Source organism: Monosiga brevicollis, genomic scaffold (genome assembly GCF_000002865.3).
Source record: "Monosiga brevicollis MX1 MONBRscaffold_17 genomic scaffold, whole genome shotgun sequence".
Taxonomy (NCBI): domain Eukaryota; class Choanoflagellata; order Craspedida; family Salpingoecidae; genus Monosiga; species Monosiga brevicollis.
The window spans coordinates 852,519-866,944 of record NW_001865054.1 but is presented as its reverse complement, the minus strand read 5'-3'; the positions used below and the strand labels follow the sequence as shown (position 1 = coordinate 866,944).

General features: G+C 55.8%; 2 protein-coding genes across 2 annotated transcripts in view; one reads left to right on the top strand and one right to left on the bottom strand.

Annotated features, from left to right (window-relative positions):
• The window catches only part of MONBRDRAFT_27170 (uncharacterized protein), a gene marked incomplete at both ends in the record, with an annotated part of 4,867 nt that extends 910 nt beyond the window's left edge, over positions 1–3,957 (bottom strand). The window contains 5 exons of the mRNA XM_001747488.1: positions 113–551; positions 657–1,012; positions 1,176–2,537; positions 2,647–2,779; positions 2,977–3,957. Of these exons, the coding sequence (XP_001747540.1) occupies positions 113–551; positions 657–1,012; positions 1,176–2,537; positions 2,647–2,779; positions 2,977–3,957 (3,271 nt within the window). The remainder of the gene's footprint in view (positions 1–112; positions 552–656; positions 1,013–1,175; positions 2,538–2,646; positions 2,780–2,976) is intronic.
• A 959-nt stretch (positions 3,958–4,916) lies between these two features.
• MONBRDRAFT_33280 (uncharacterized protein) lies at positions 4,917–13,899 on the top strand (the record flags this gene model as incomplete). The annotated part of the gene is made up of 21 exons (XM_001747586.1): positions 4,917–5,127; positions 5,222–5,311; positions 5,417–5,548; positions 5,637–5,863; positions 6,075–6,254; positions 6,366–6,441; positions 6,547–6,731; positions 6,818–7,081; positions 7,179–7,275; positions 7,435–7,540; positions 7,750–8,295; positions 8,459–8,943; positions 9,022–9,287; positions 9,413–9,856; positions 10,005–10,526; positions 10,719–10,887; positions 11,017–11,125; positions 11,263–12,001; positions 13,032–13,092; positions 13,224–13,729; positions 13,807–13,899. 21 exons carry the CDS (start codon positions 4,917–4,919, stop codon positions 13,897–13,899), a joined length of 5,508 nt encoding a protein of 1,835 aa, XP_001747638.1.
• Between the last annotated feature and the right edge of the window lie 527 nt (positions 13,900–14,426).

Here is a 14,426-nt window from a genome sequence, read left to right as displayed (position 1 = left end):
ATTTTTTTTTTTTTTTTTTTTTGGCTTGGCTTGGCTTGAACCCACTCACCCACACATACACATACACGTACACGTACACGCAAGACAAGGGAGCGGCAAAAACGCGACGTACCAAAGTCGGCCACCTTCAGGGTCCAGCCCTGGCTGATCAAAAGATTCGGGCTCTTCAAATCGCGATGGATGCGCGGCGGGGACAATGCATGCAGAAAAGCCATGCCTGCTGCGGCATCTCGGGCAAATGCAATGCGGCGAGACCACGGTAGATCGATGCTCTCGTTGTCCAGCGTCTTGGTCAATGAGCCGCGGCCCATGTACTCCAACACCAAAAAGGACTGCTCCTCATGGACACCCGCGCCAAAGAAGTAGACAATGTTGGGGTGGCGAAGCGTGCGCATAAACTTGATCTCGTTCAAAAATTCTTCGTTGAGGCTTGGGTCCATGTCCGCCAGATGGCCCTTGAGTCGCTTGACTGCCACGTCAATATCGTTGAAGCGACACAGCCACACCTCACCAAAAGCGCCCGGTGCCTCCTTGTCAATGCGACGCACAAACTATCGGCCAAGCATGTCGCACCACCGAGTGATAAATGAGCGGACCGTCAAGCGAGGAAAACCATTTGCGTCAACACACAACGCTGCAACAGGCAACCGACGCACCGTCAGCTCATCCATCTGAACGGTGAGCGCGCGTTCGAGCTCCTCGAGCTGTTGCTGCTTGACCGTAAGCTCTTGCTCTTTTTCATCCAATAGGAGTTGGCGAAGACCATCGCGTTGACGAGCTTGACGGATTTTTTTGCGGAAGAAGCAAAACAGTGACCCAGAGAGCACCAGCAGGCCAAAGCACACGTACGCAATCACCTTCAAGAAGGGGACCTCGCAGTGTGTGCCCGAAAACCCCAGCTCGCATTTGCAGCGCCGCTCAAAGGTCGTCAGATCTACCTCACACTCTCCATTGGCAGAACAAAACTTTCGCCCGTCTACGCACAGCGAGCAATTACGATCGCTGATCGAGCCTATGGGGGTCAAAGTGGGGAGGCAACGTCACGAAGATCAATGTAAGAAATGAAGCCCTCACGCACGAAACACAGGCGTAACATTTCGAAACATTGGGTTCAGCTTTAACATCAAGAAGGAAACCGCGCCGATTCGGGCAAGCGAGGCAAACATATGCCTCACCCGCGAATATTGTCGTGGTGTCATTTGGACAAGCTGTGCAATCGCTGGCACCAGGCACGGAATTGTATGCGCCAATAGGGCAGAGGGCACAGGCAGCGTGACCAAAACTTCCGTTTTGCTTGGTGCCGACGTCGCAGGAGAGCTCGAGCTCAAAGGCCAATCCAGATTGCTCGTTCAGGTCACTGCCACCAATCAGGAGCAGCCGATCCTCGCTGTTCAAAAAGGCGGTATGCCCGTATCGCGCAGGAGGGTTAGAAAAATTACAAGTTTGTGCGAAATAGTGGGTCGTGTTGGCCAGCCACAGGAGGAAGGCATCGTTGCTAGGCTCGCTTTCTTCCGTACTCGTATTGTACTGGGTTATGGCGCCACCGTAAATGACAAGTGTCTCCTGATCGGAGAGTCGGGTCATGGACCGCGCCCAGCGCGCCGAGAGGTGCACCTGAGACAAGGACGCGGGGCCTTGCGCTGCTTGCAGGTGCGTCCAGCGCCGCGTATCCCAGAGGTAAACATCGGAAGAAATGGTGAGTGTGTTGATGAACACGGGCTTCTCCACGTTGGGTCGCGAAGTAGTCAATCCAAGCACCATGACAAACACGGGCTTGCCCTGCACCATGGTCCATTCAGCGTTGCCAAAAAAGGACGGCGGAGGATAGTCCCCTGCCGAGTAGTTGGTCAAATCGGTCCAGATTTGTGTTCGCATGTCAAACTTCCAGAAGGAGTCGCGCAGCATCGGATAGCTGAGGTCGATGACGCCGCCAAAGGCGCGGTAGTCGGCGCCACCGTACACGTAAAACACGGGCTCAGTGGGGTGGGTGGCTGACATGACAAACGCCCGGGGGGGTGGGCAGGGACAGGACAAAACTTTCATGTTGCCATAGTAGAGCTCGTTGAGAATGGTTTCTGAAGAGCTACCATCATAGGTCAGCCCAAAGTGAATAAAAATGTTGTCACCGTCCAGGGACATGGCATGGCCTGAGCGCCGCGTCATGTTGGCGCTGGTGGGCTGAAAGTACCAGTGATACCCGCTGACATTGGCATCGAGCATGAGATACATGTCAGAAAAGTATAAGCCCGCCGCCGCGCCGCCAGTGGTGATGAGTGCGGGATAGCCCAGCATGTGCGTGGTGGCGGTACCCGCAAAGCGCCGAGTGGTAGGCGACTGAGTATTGACAAGTTCCCACCACTCGTTGCTGTTGGGCATGAAGAGAGTGATGGATTCCAGAGCTTTTGAGCCTACTTGTCCGCCATACTCGAAAATGTTGTCCTGAATTTTGAAGCAAGCGCTGTAGCCGCGTGTCATGGCCGCAGCTCCACTCTGAGTGGTTGCCCAGGTACGCCATGCATGCGTTTCGGTGTTAAAGCCTAAAATCAAGGCAGGTTTGAAGCAATATTGATCAGGCTCAAAAAAGAGGGGTGGGGGAAAGCTTGGTCGACCTGACAAGGGTGTGGCGATGGAGAGCGGGAATCGTACTGGCAACGCTAGAGCGAAACTGCATGCCCTCCCCAAAACCGCTGAGAACAACAAACTCGTTGTCAGCAATGGGAATGGCACAGGAAAACACGTTGATAACACCAAACGGAGGGCCGCTTGACGGGTTGGGCAGCTGCGGCCAGGATCAAGGCAGACAGACAGACAGATGTGACCACGTGAGACGCGTGCCAGGATGCATGTTGAGCAGAATGGAACAGACACAAACGGACACGGAAGCAAAATTCGAAGAGAAACAGACAGACAGACAGAAATGAGGAAACGTTTAGATGGGCAGGCAATTTTTTGCTTTGGAAGGCGCGCGAGCCCGACCTTGGTGACGTTGGCCGTAGTGCCGGCATCATTTAATTGAAGATGGTAGACGTGGTCCATTTGAGCATCAAAACCCGTGAAGGAGAGACTGTCAAAGGGTCCGGTAAAGTTGATACCACCAAGAAAGTAGAGGTTGGAGGTGTCAAATGCCACGATATTGCTAAAGCTGGCGGCCGGAAAATTGGCAGCATCAAGACGCCGAATGAGCAGGGTGGTGGGAGAGCTGGTGGTTTGGAACAACCAGACTGCATCCAGATTCTCCATTTGCGCGTCGCGGCTGTCATGGCAAGCACCGTCACCGGAGCGGTAACAACCCTCAAAGGTCATACCACCAGCCAAAACCCAGGTGGTGGTGTTGAGGGTGGCGCGGGCCGCCCAAGCAAAGGGGCGCAGGCGGTCCGGCCCGTCGTAGTGGAGATCGACGTCTAAACGACTGGAGTTGGTGGAGCTGGCGGACAAATAGCCAATGTGGTCGACTAGAGCGAAGCGGTCGATGGTGAGGTTGAGGGCAAATCCGCCCATAACGTATAGGACGGTGTTTCTGAGGGCATAATCGGGCACGGGGCTGTCTGTCTTGTAGTCCGCGGGGCTTAGAACCGCTTGGTGACCAACGCGGCACAAATGATTGCAAGTCGTGTCAACGGCCACGGCCTGCCAGGATCCAGCCGAAGGCAGATAACGCCAAAGAACACCATCAAAGGCGTAGTAGGTGCTCATGTACGCAAAAAAGATGGACTGGTTCGACATGACCTCATCTTGGGGCGTGTCCAATGCGACCATGCCCCCTACCAGCAGGACCTCGGGATCGCTCCGATTGTTCACGGTTCCAGGGGCATCGCGATACACAATCACGTGGTGCACACGCCTGCCCGGCGCGGAGGGAACCATGGTCACATCCGAGGTCCACACAAGGCTTCCATGCACAACGCTGCAGAGGGCGCTCAGGGTCACCAGCACGGCCGCAGCCGTCACGCACCCCATGGCCCGTCCACAACCCATGCTTTTCATCTCATACGTGCACTCGACACACAACCCAACTGATCTGCCAAGTACCTCCCAGGTCTACCAACGAGGAGCGAGCGCGAGAGCAAGAGAGAGCGCGAGAGCGAGAGCGAGAGAGACCACCGCCCTCAGCGAAAGGGACCTGCTTCCAAGTTCAAATGACAAGCAACAAGTGTGCCGTCATCGTAAATCACAGCGAGAGAGAGAAGAGAGAGAGAGAGGACAACTTGGAAGCAACAGAAGTTAAGATAACGCCGAAGGTTCTGGAGAAGATGAAGAAAATTATGGTTTTAATGCTGTATTACAACGTCATTCACCTTGATTAGATGAAGAAGATTAATAAGAAGATGCAGTACCTTACTCTTTGTTCTCTATTGTAACATTGACGTTCTGTAATGTGAATGTTTTTTCGAAGAACAAGGTCGTGTCCACACATCTCTCGAAAACCTTCACTGTTACACGCCTTCTCTTGTATACCATTACTTTTCACCTCTGGGCTCAACACCACTTCACGCCTATCTCTCAATCTTTTTTCCTTCATCGACCACCCTCTGAACTGAACTCAGTGACTTGTCGTTGTTTCAAATTTTTGCTGCTTTGCTGTTTCCGCGTGGGTAAGCCAATAAAGTGGAAATTATTTGAAAAAAAAAAAAAAACGGCAGACCGTCACTGGCAGAAAACGAGAGCCTGAAGGTGGCTCCTGGGGAGAGAGCGAGCAGGCTGGTCGTTTGTGGACCACGAGGAAAGATAACCTGGATGAAAGGGTGCATTTCTGGCTCTGCTGCCTGCCACCTCACGCCTGCTTCACTCATGCGTGACCGTGCAGGTCAACCGACACGGCAAAGGAACGCGCCTTTGCTGTCGGTCCCCGCTCGTGCGTGCTTGCCGGTCACACAGGAAGCATCTCTGCCGGTGAAAGCCGGTGCCCGAGCATGACCATGGAGTTTTCAACTCTTCTTGCCACGGCAGTGTGTTGCCTCGTGGCCCTCGGGCAGGCCGCCGGCGTGTCCGAGCAGCTCAGTGATCCGCGCCTCCTGCTGCCGCTCAGTGAGGCAGCCCTTCCCATTCGTTACAACCTCACCGCTAGCAATGGTTGCTACGCTTGGTCCTCCATGCGCCCTGACCTCATCCAAGTCACTGGCGAAGAAGGTCTGCCGCCACTCTCGTTTGTCCCTCACCCATATAGTCCATGTCCCAGATCCGTGCCGTGCCGGCTGATTCACTGCCCCCGCCACCGTCATAGGCGAATGTGCTCGCCAAGCTGAAGTCCTGGTCGTGGCCTCCCACCTGCAACGTAACGGCGTATCGGTTCCTGTGGTTGCTGCCAACCAAAGTAAGAAGCTGCCAACACACTCTCAGCCTGTGCTCATCTCTATCGGCTGACGCCTGTGTTGCCTGCTGTCTCACGCTCACCGCCTATCCTTTGCCGTCGCCTCAGAGAGCGGTCAAGTCCTGCGCTGCGAGGTTGAATTGGCACCCGTGCACCGAACCGAGCTCATCACCGTTGACCGCACCATCTATCTTGAAGAGCCCCCAGAGTCACTGTCGCTTCGCGGCTATGACAGCGAGGGTCTGTCCTGCAACAGTAGCCTTGTCAAGCGTGACCAACCCGTGTTCCAGTTGCTCAGCCTCACACGACATTGGCCCTTTTGATGCAGGCAACATGTTTTCCTCGCTATCTGGCCTGGCCTTTGAGTGGCGCATCATGGACGAGAATTGCACCCAGGAATCCAGTGCTGTTCTGACCACCATCGCCTACTCCCAATCCCCTTACGATGCGCCGGCGCATATCTCCCAGCTTCAAGGCGAGAATCAGCAGGGTGATCGCATCCTTGTTGTTCCCCTTGCGGCTGGCCGTGCCTGCGTGCAAGCTGTTTTGAAGCACGTAGGTATCTTCGCCTCCCCCAACCACCATCAGATTCCCTTCAAGCCGAGCTTCATCGCTCCTTTGTTTGCATCAAAATTGCCCGGTGCCCGCCCGTGGGTTGCTTTCCCTCACTGCCGGCCTGGGGTCTTGACGAAGGGATCCTGCTCTTAAATACTTGACGTCACCGTATCTTTTGCCTTGTCCTCTGCCCGGCTTTGCCTGCCTGCAGACGACAGTAGCCTCGCCGCCAGTCGTGCTGACCGTCGTCGAGCGCACCTGGCTCGAGCCCATCATGGCCCACCTTGCCGTACAGCAAAAGCTGCATCTGCAAGCCTATCGTGGCTATGATAAGCAGGCTCTGGTTCTCAGTCGCACGGGCCCCTACCAACTGGCCATCGACAACACTACCGTGCGTGCCCCAAACCTGTAACTTGATCTGGCCCTGCCAATGCTTTCCCTCCTCGGTCCACACCTGCACGTGCTGACCATCAAGTGACGCGGCGGTCTTGTCAACCCCCAGGTGCTCAAGCTCCAGGGCCAGCAAACAGTACTTGGCGAGACAGAAGGCAGAGCTGTGGTCACGCTTCGCGATAAGGGTATGTGATGCTTGCCACACCACGCCAGTCTTTTCGCCTTACACCTTGGAACATCCACGAGCGCACGCCCTGCTTCCACTCATTCCTACTCCCTGCGCGTTATAGCCGGCTTGATGCTTGAGCGGGCTCTGCCTACAACGTTTGTGTCAGTTCATACCCCAACCACGCTGACCATTCAAGTGGGCACCTGCTCCGTGCTGGCCATGAGCCCGTGTGTGCTCCTCCGAGGCCACAAGTATCCCGTGCAACTGCGCCTCTTGAGTGGACAACAAGAGATTCTTCTTGATGGCGTAGGTCTTTGTCGTCTTTTGCACGCACACATGCCGCTCATCTTGCCTTCAACCTCACAAGACCTTTGCTTCTCTCCTGGCCGCAGCTGACCTTCCAGCTGAACATTGGTGACGGCAAGATCAAGCTCGGCAGTTCCAGCAAAAATACTTCCTGGTATGAGGTGACTGCCGCGACAGCTGGTATCACGACCCTTAAAGCCTCTTATCACGGCCCCGAGGGAGCTCAGAGCAGCCAAGCTCTATTGACGGCCAGTCGCAATGTGCAAATTCTTCACCCCATTGACATTCAACCAAAGCAAATGATTGTACCCTTCTCCGCAAACGCCCGGCCCCTCACCGTCCGATTCAAGGTCAGTTCTACAGTCCCTTGCTCTCGTGCACCTTGCGCCTTGACCACTAGCATCAACCCCCTGCCTTACCAACCCTTTGATTCATCGTGTTAAACAGGCCTCTGGTGGCAGTGGCGAGTACACATGGAGCACCAATGCCACCGCGGGCAAAGCTCCCAAACTCCAGGATGGCTCCTTCACCATCACCGACACTGGTAACGCCACTGTGAGCGTTCACGACAAGGCATCCATCGCCATCCACGACCATGCAGCATTGATCGTTGTGGCACCTTCTGACGTGCGCCTCTTACCGGGCCCTCGCCAAGCGCGGGTTGGTGATCAACTTGTGCTGGCCGCCGTTCACGTCGACGCAGCCGGCCACGCTTTCCGCCAATGTCGACACATGCCCAGTCACTGGTCCCTCGACCAGTCACACTTTACAGTCCTGAAGCAGGGAGCTGATGCCAACAGCGATGACCGGTACGACTGATCCCGTCCGTGTTTTTGTCTTGGACCGTCCTCCGGCGGTCATCAGCCGCCCTTGCGTTTGCTGGCTCTGGCACAGGGCTGCTACGGTTTTATTTTTATTTATTTATTTTCTTATTTTTTTCTTCTTTTTTTTTTTTTTTTTTTTTTTTTTTTTCCAAATAACCTTCATGTGGTATGGCTCACATTTCGATCATTCGTAGTTGCCCGGCCGCAGCGTGCAGCTGTGTGGTACTACGTGCTACCTCGGCGGGCTCCGTGCTCGCGACGTTTGCCAGTGACAGTCTCACGGCAACTGCACATATTGCTGCTTACGCCGCGTTGGCTGTGGAGCCTTCGTTGGTGGAGTTGACCCCTGGCACCACGTTCAACTTTCACTACCTGGGAGGCCCTAGTCCTGCAGACGCTGCTGCGCGTGAAACCGCCGTGCAACGGGATATCTTAGGCACTGGTGCTGTCGGACTTGAATGGCAGTTTGCCCATGGTCCAGAGTTTACACTCCAGGCCGGGACTCAGCTGGGCTGCCACAAACTTAACCTCACCCTGCATAGCCTAGACAACGGCCAGGGGCCTCGGGATGTAGCCCCCTTTACTGTCTGCGTAACCACTCCGCGCAATGTGTCTTTCGAGCTTGGAGCTGTACGCAGCCCTTCTTGCCCTGAACAACCCTGGTTTTTCTTCGAGGGCACTCGTCACCATATCCGCCTTGTGCCTGTGGCCCACTACCGCCCAGCGTACGACAACAGCAGGTGCGTTGTTGATCAAATGAAATGAAATGGAATGAAATGAAAAAAAAAAAAAAAAAACCTCTCCGCGTCCATATGCAGACCTTGACATTTGCATCATGACTTTGCTTGGCCTGTTCTTGTTCTTGTGCTTTTCCTCAATCTGCCACCTTTGTTTTGCTCGTAGCTCGCTCGAGTACTCATGGCACAAAGCCAGTCAGCACCTGGTGTCACGCGCAGCACAGCCGGGGGAATACGACCTGGATTTTGCACGCGCTGATGATCGCCAACTGCATCTTTCCCTGCTGGTGGATGCCCCCCGTCACCCCCGCTGCTTCACGCGCACTGTGAGCATGCAGGTCGTCAAGCCTATCGCTCTGCAGCCCAGCTCCGTCCCCATGCTGCTGCAGGACAATGTCCTGGAGCAGGTGACCATCACCGGGGGCTCGGGTTACTTCAAGGCAGAATCACAACCCGCTACTCTGGCCAACATTGCAACCAAGGGGGCTACTTTGGGTGTGCGCCCCCTACAAGAAGGCACCGGTTTGCTGGATGTTGACGACATCTGTACTCTGCCAGCAGCCTCTGTCACCGCGCAAATGACGGCCTATGGCATCAAGGCGATTGAAATTTATGGCCCGGAGGTGCTGCAAGTTGGCGGCACGGCGCCATGTACGTGGAATCGCTCAGCCTATTTATTCTGTGCTTGAACTGCTTTCTCAACCTCATTCGAGCTTGTGTGCCATTTAGATCATGCCTGCGTGCGCACAACCACAAACACGTACCTGAGTGCCAAGGAGCTCCAGCTCGTTGACTTGCAGGTGGAAGCGCGCCATCTTGTGCGTGTGCAACGCCTGGAGAACCTCCCGATTGAGCGCGTGGCGCTCTCGCCCACCTCGTCTTGTTTTGGCCTGCGCTTCAATGTGACGGGTATCGCATTTGGCGATGCCAGCTTCCGCTTGCTCCGGCCCAAAGAAGGCGCTCAGGCCGCCGTAGCGGCTCGCTTTGCCATCCAGGTTTGTTTTCATGAGCGCTCATGTCGCTACTGACCCGCACTTTGATCTTCGCATTTTGTTTTAAGGCATTTGACGCTCGTGTTCTGTTGGCCCACCTCACACGCCCGGACCCATGCCTGTCTCAGGTGTTTGCCCCGCTATCGGTGGACCCGGCGCACTTGCGGATGATTCCGAGCTCTTGTGCCGTGGCTCATATCGAGGGCGGGCCCAAAGGACCACAATTCCAGACTCGTGTCACAGCAGACCGCCAGGGACATGTCACGCACCGCTTGGAGGGTGATCGAATTGTGGTCTGCGCGCGTGAATTGGGTTCAGTCCGCTTGCAGATTGCTGCCCACGACACGAGCAAGGCTCCCCTCACAAGCACGGTCCTTGACGTGTCCGTGGTGGCCATTGATGGCATCCGCTTGCGTATCCTTACGCCCGAGGTGCTCCTGGACACGACACAGCAGATTGAAGCTGAGTTGCTGTTGGGCGATGCCGTAGTGCATGGTGCCTCGGTACTCAATTTCTCCTGGTCTTCAACTGCCAATGGTGTGCAGTTGCGCAATATCCTTGGTCAATCTCAGGTGCGCATGCCGGGCAGGGCCTCTTGAGGATGCTCGATTCTCACGATTGTTTTGGGGTGTTGGACGGAACAACGGCTCACTCTTGTTCATGCTTTTGTGCTTGCTCGTGTCTACCTTGACCGGCAATACAATATCAATCTACGCTCAGGCCGCCCAACAGGAATACACGCGCGTGCTCTACGCGGCGCGCGTCTCACAGTCTTCTGTCTCGGCCACCCTTGCATGCAAGAAGCCATATTGTACCGCCACAGCGCCGCGCTTGGTGGCATCACAGCCGGTGACAGTGGTGCCACGCCTGAGCTTTACTGAAACGGAGCTGGTGCTGAGCTACGGTGCCGCTTACGACCTTGCGTTGCCCGCGGCATTGCGTGGCCACAACATGAGCTTCACCATTGCCCCCAAAACCCCGGCCATGCCCACTGTGGACGCTCATGGTCGCCTGGTGGCCACCTCGGCCCGCTGGACGGGCAGTCTTGGTGTGGAAACCATCACGGGCGGCATTCACCAGAGCGCCTATTTGCCGCTGCGTGTGGTGGCCCTGCACCACGTGAGCATGTTGCCGTCCCCCAATTGCAGTGCGCTGGCGGTCGGACAGAGTTGCCAAGTTGCCCTTGTGCTTCATGACAGCAGCGGCCGTCGCTTTACCACCACAAACGGCATCCACATTCAGGTGCGTGGTGGATATGTGTCGATTTGAACTTTCGTTGTGTCTGTGCGTCGCGTCATTGTTGTTTTTGGAAACGTTTTTTCTTTTTCTTTTTTTCTTTGTCTTTCGTACTGGAAAGTCTCGTTTTCTCTGTCGGTAGTCATGGGTGGTTGGCGGCTCATCCCTGCAACGTGGTATCTTGTGTGGATTTCATAGACGCGCGTCAATGGGGATGCACAAGTAGCCGCCGAGGTTGAGGGCAATTTCCTGGCTCTGCGGGCTTTCACGAGTGGCCATGCGACGATTGAAGTGGTCGCCCGCTCTCATGGCACCGTGTCGCACCATGCCACTCTGACGGTGGTTGTGCGGGACACTTTGCGCCCCAGTACGTCACCGCCCCCTGATAGAGAGATGGAGAGCTATGATACAGCTGCTGCTGTCGTGAATACTGTTGCCGGTGGTCTTATCTGCATGCCCTGCACGCTTCTTACCTCGCGCTTGTCGGCCCAAATAGGTGCGCCCGTGCTGGTCCCAGCTCAAGGCGTGTGTTTTGAGCATCCTGATGGCAAACTCCAGCGCCCGCGCTGGGAATCATCCAATACCACTGTCCTGGCGCTTCAAAGGTAACCTTTTCAGTCACTCTTTTGCTAGGCCACTCTTGCCTTACCTGCACAGCTGTTTTTTTGTTTTTGTTTTTGTTTTTCAAAAGTATCTTATTGGTTGGACGTCGTGTATTCCCCCCCCCCCCCCCTCAAAGTAGTGAAGGCTGTTTCGTGGCGCAGCAGACGGGTACGGCCGTGGCCGCCGTGGCCGTGGACCAGTTTCTCTTCAACACCATGGTGACTGTTTCGCCATTGACGGCGGTCGAGGCGGTAGTGCCGGTCGGCGAGGTGCTCTCGCAGTCACACACAAGTGTCTCCGTGCCCGTTACCCCTTGGACGGCGCAGGGTGCCGCTTCCAACTTTGGAGGCCGCGCGGCAGCTCAAGTGACATGCCATGTGGAGGGTGAGGCGCGTGGCTCGGCCGTCACCAAGATGGTGGTTGAGGAAGAGGGCTTCACATGCGTGGTGCAGTTGCATGTGCAGAGCACGCCGCTCTATCTGCCTTCTGGGGTTGTCAGTGTGGTGGTTCAGGCGCAGCCCTTGGACCAGCGTGATGCGGGCGTGCGCCACCAAGTTGACGTGCCGTTTGCAGCGCGCCTGATGCTGGATGCCCCCATGCATCAGAAGCACCGACACCAGGCTACCCGCGTCCTACTGTTCGGCGTCACTGACATCCGCCTGGTGGACTTGAGTGTGGATGGAGTGGTGATTGCTTCAGAGGCTCGCCGATCCACGCCTGCGCTCCGAAAATGGAGCCTAGGCGGGGTGCGTGTCAAGGAATATGGCCGTGTTCCTGCCACGGGTGCCGTAAGCCTGGACGTGTTGATGACCGGACCTGAGCACGAGGAAGATCGCAACCTGACCCTGTGCTTCCAACACCGTCAGACAGAGCAGCGAGTGTGTACCTTGCTGACGGCCCAGGCAGGCGTAGTGCCTCGGTCTTCGGCCGGCCTTGGGGATGCCTACACGACTGGGACGCCGAGCCCAACCGGTGGCTTGTCTGGCTGGCTCTTCCTGACATCAGCGGTGATGGGCGCGGCATTCGTGTTGCTGCTCCTCGCACTCAACCCACCTGCGTGGTGGACTGGAGGACCCACACAGCTACCACCAGCCTCGGTCAATTCGGCGACTGGTGGTATGAGCATGGGAATGAGTCAGAGCATGCTGGCCGAGTCACCACGTGTGTTGGCGCCGCCGCGCTCCGTGCCACGCTCAACGGCGCGAGCGCGCAGCTTTACGCCGACGCGCACGCCTGGAGGCATTTCCCACATTCCCGCCACTCTCTCCTCACCCTAAATGATTGCTAGAAATCATCAAAGCTGGGCACAGTTGGATGCGTGCCTAGACGGACCCAAATGGCTGGTCGCGTGTGTTTGCGGTCTGCCAAGCCGTTTGGAATTCCCACTTCGAATTGCAACTGGAAAAAAAAAAAGATAGACGAAGCCAGTGACACATTCACTCTTCTTCTTCTGTCTTACATTCGGATGCATTACCAAGTGTCAGAAGCATCAGCTCCTTTGTGTGATGATGATGTACTACACACACACACATCGGTCACCCTTCTTTGCTTTCTTTGTTGCCTGTTGTGTTTGCCTGTTGCTGTTGCTCTCTCTCACACCGTAACACGTCATTTTCAAAAGGCTGACGGCTGTTCAAGATGGCGCGCCACACTTATACCCTGGTTCGTCGAGGGTGGCGCGATAACCGGGGACATTGCTTGTAGCAGGGGATTGCACTATTGGAGTAGGGTCCTTAGGTCGGGAGAAGAGGCAGGATTCGAGCAGGGAGGGGCTCAAACAGGAACACTGTTCAGACCTGGCAACCTCCCAATATCGCTTTCTCTGTTCGTTTTGGTTTTGACCCGTGCGCGCCTGACCGGTTGCTCTTGCTCCTTGCTCCCTCTTTTTTCCCCTTGGCTTGACCTCAGGTCCAATCGACCGATGATGCCGAACCCGTTGCGATGGAGCGCGTGGAGGCATCTTCACCCGGTATGCTCTCACCACTCAATCTGTTGTTACCATCTTGTTTTTGTGGCGGCCACCTTGCTGCTCCTTCCGCTGCCGAGGCGTCAATGTCTTTCGTCATTGCTCATGGAAGCACTCTCGGATGTGTGATGTAGCCGCGCCTCCTCCGGCCTACAATCAAGGTGCCACCCCGGCCCCTATGGTGACCGTGGTTCTGCCCTCCTACGATGAGGTCCAGCAGATGAAGCAACGTGACAGCCCGGTGGAACAACAGGCTGTGCTTGTCAACGCGACCCAGGTGCCCGTCAACGGCATGCTGCTTGGTGATGACTTGACCTTTGTCTGCACCTTTATGGTGGCCTTCTTCCTGAGCTGGCTTGGGTATCTTTTTACCCTGTGCATGGGTCAGACCATTGCCGCCCGCACCGGTGGTCTTGCCGGCTTTGGTCTTCACATGGTCAAGCTCGCCTTTTTGCTCCAATACGTGCACCGTCACCACGAGGACCTTGCAGACGACGATCAAAATGCTGGCGTAGAATTGACCGACGAACAGGGTCATCAACTTCCCCCCTACCACAGCTGGATCGTCCTGACCCTTGGCATCCTCGGCTTTTTGCTCTTCGTTCGCGGTGTGACTGCCTACGGCAAGGCCAAGGCTGCCGTACGTCGCGCCGACAGCTTTTGAAGCTAGCCCATTGTTCTGTGACCACCTTTGACATGCGTGACTTGCACGCCAAGCCCCTGCCGTACCGCCTGGGCAACTTGATGGAGCCCACTCGAGACTACCGCCAAAGCTCGTGGAGTGCCGTCGCTGCTGTCAACCAAGTGTAACGCGTCTTCTTTTGCATGTGCCTGTACCGTGCTTGTTGCCGCTGCTCGCGAGCCTGTCTGACTGTGTCATTACTGTTTTACCATGCCATGCACCTGTTCAATCAATTTGTAATACAAGGCTGTGTTTCCGCGGCCTGCCCCATTCCCCGGCTGGAACACACTCGCGCCGCAAAAGTCCTTGGCAAATACATTCGTGACATTCAATGATTGAACTCATCCAAGACCGGCAAACGAGCATCAACCCCACTGTCACCAGGAAAAATGCCAGTTTCTCTCAACCCTTGTAACTGAATTTGGACACGAATTAAGCAAGAACTCAAGAGCTAGAAAGGTGCTGAGGACGGCTCAGCCTAGCTCAGGCACACAGCAGAGTCGGATCAGTTGATCACAAGCCCCATCCCTGCTCAGCAGGGACTCAAAATAGGCATTTCTGTTGGATGCACCACCTTACACCAGCGTTGGCATCCCGATGGCTTGACCAATGGCAGCTGACCAGCTGGTAATGTATTTGGGTTCTGCAGGTGGGG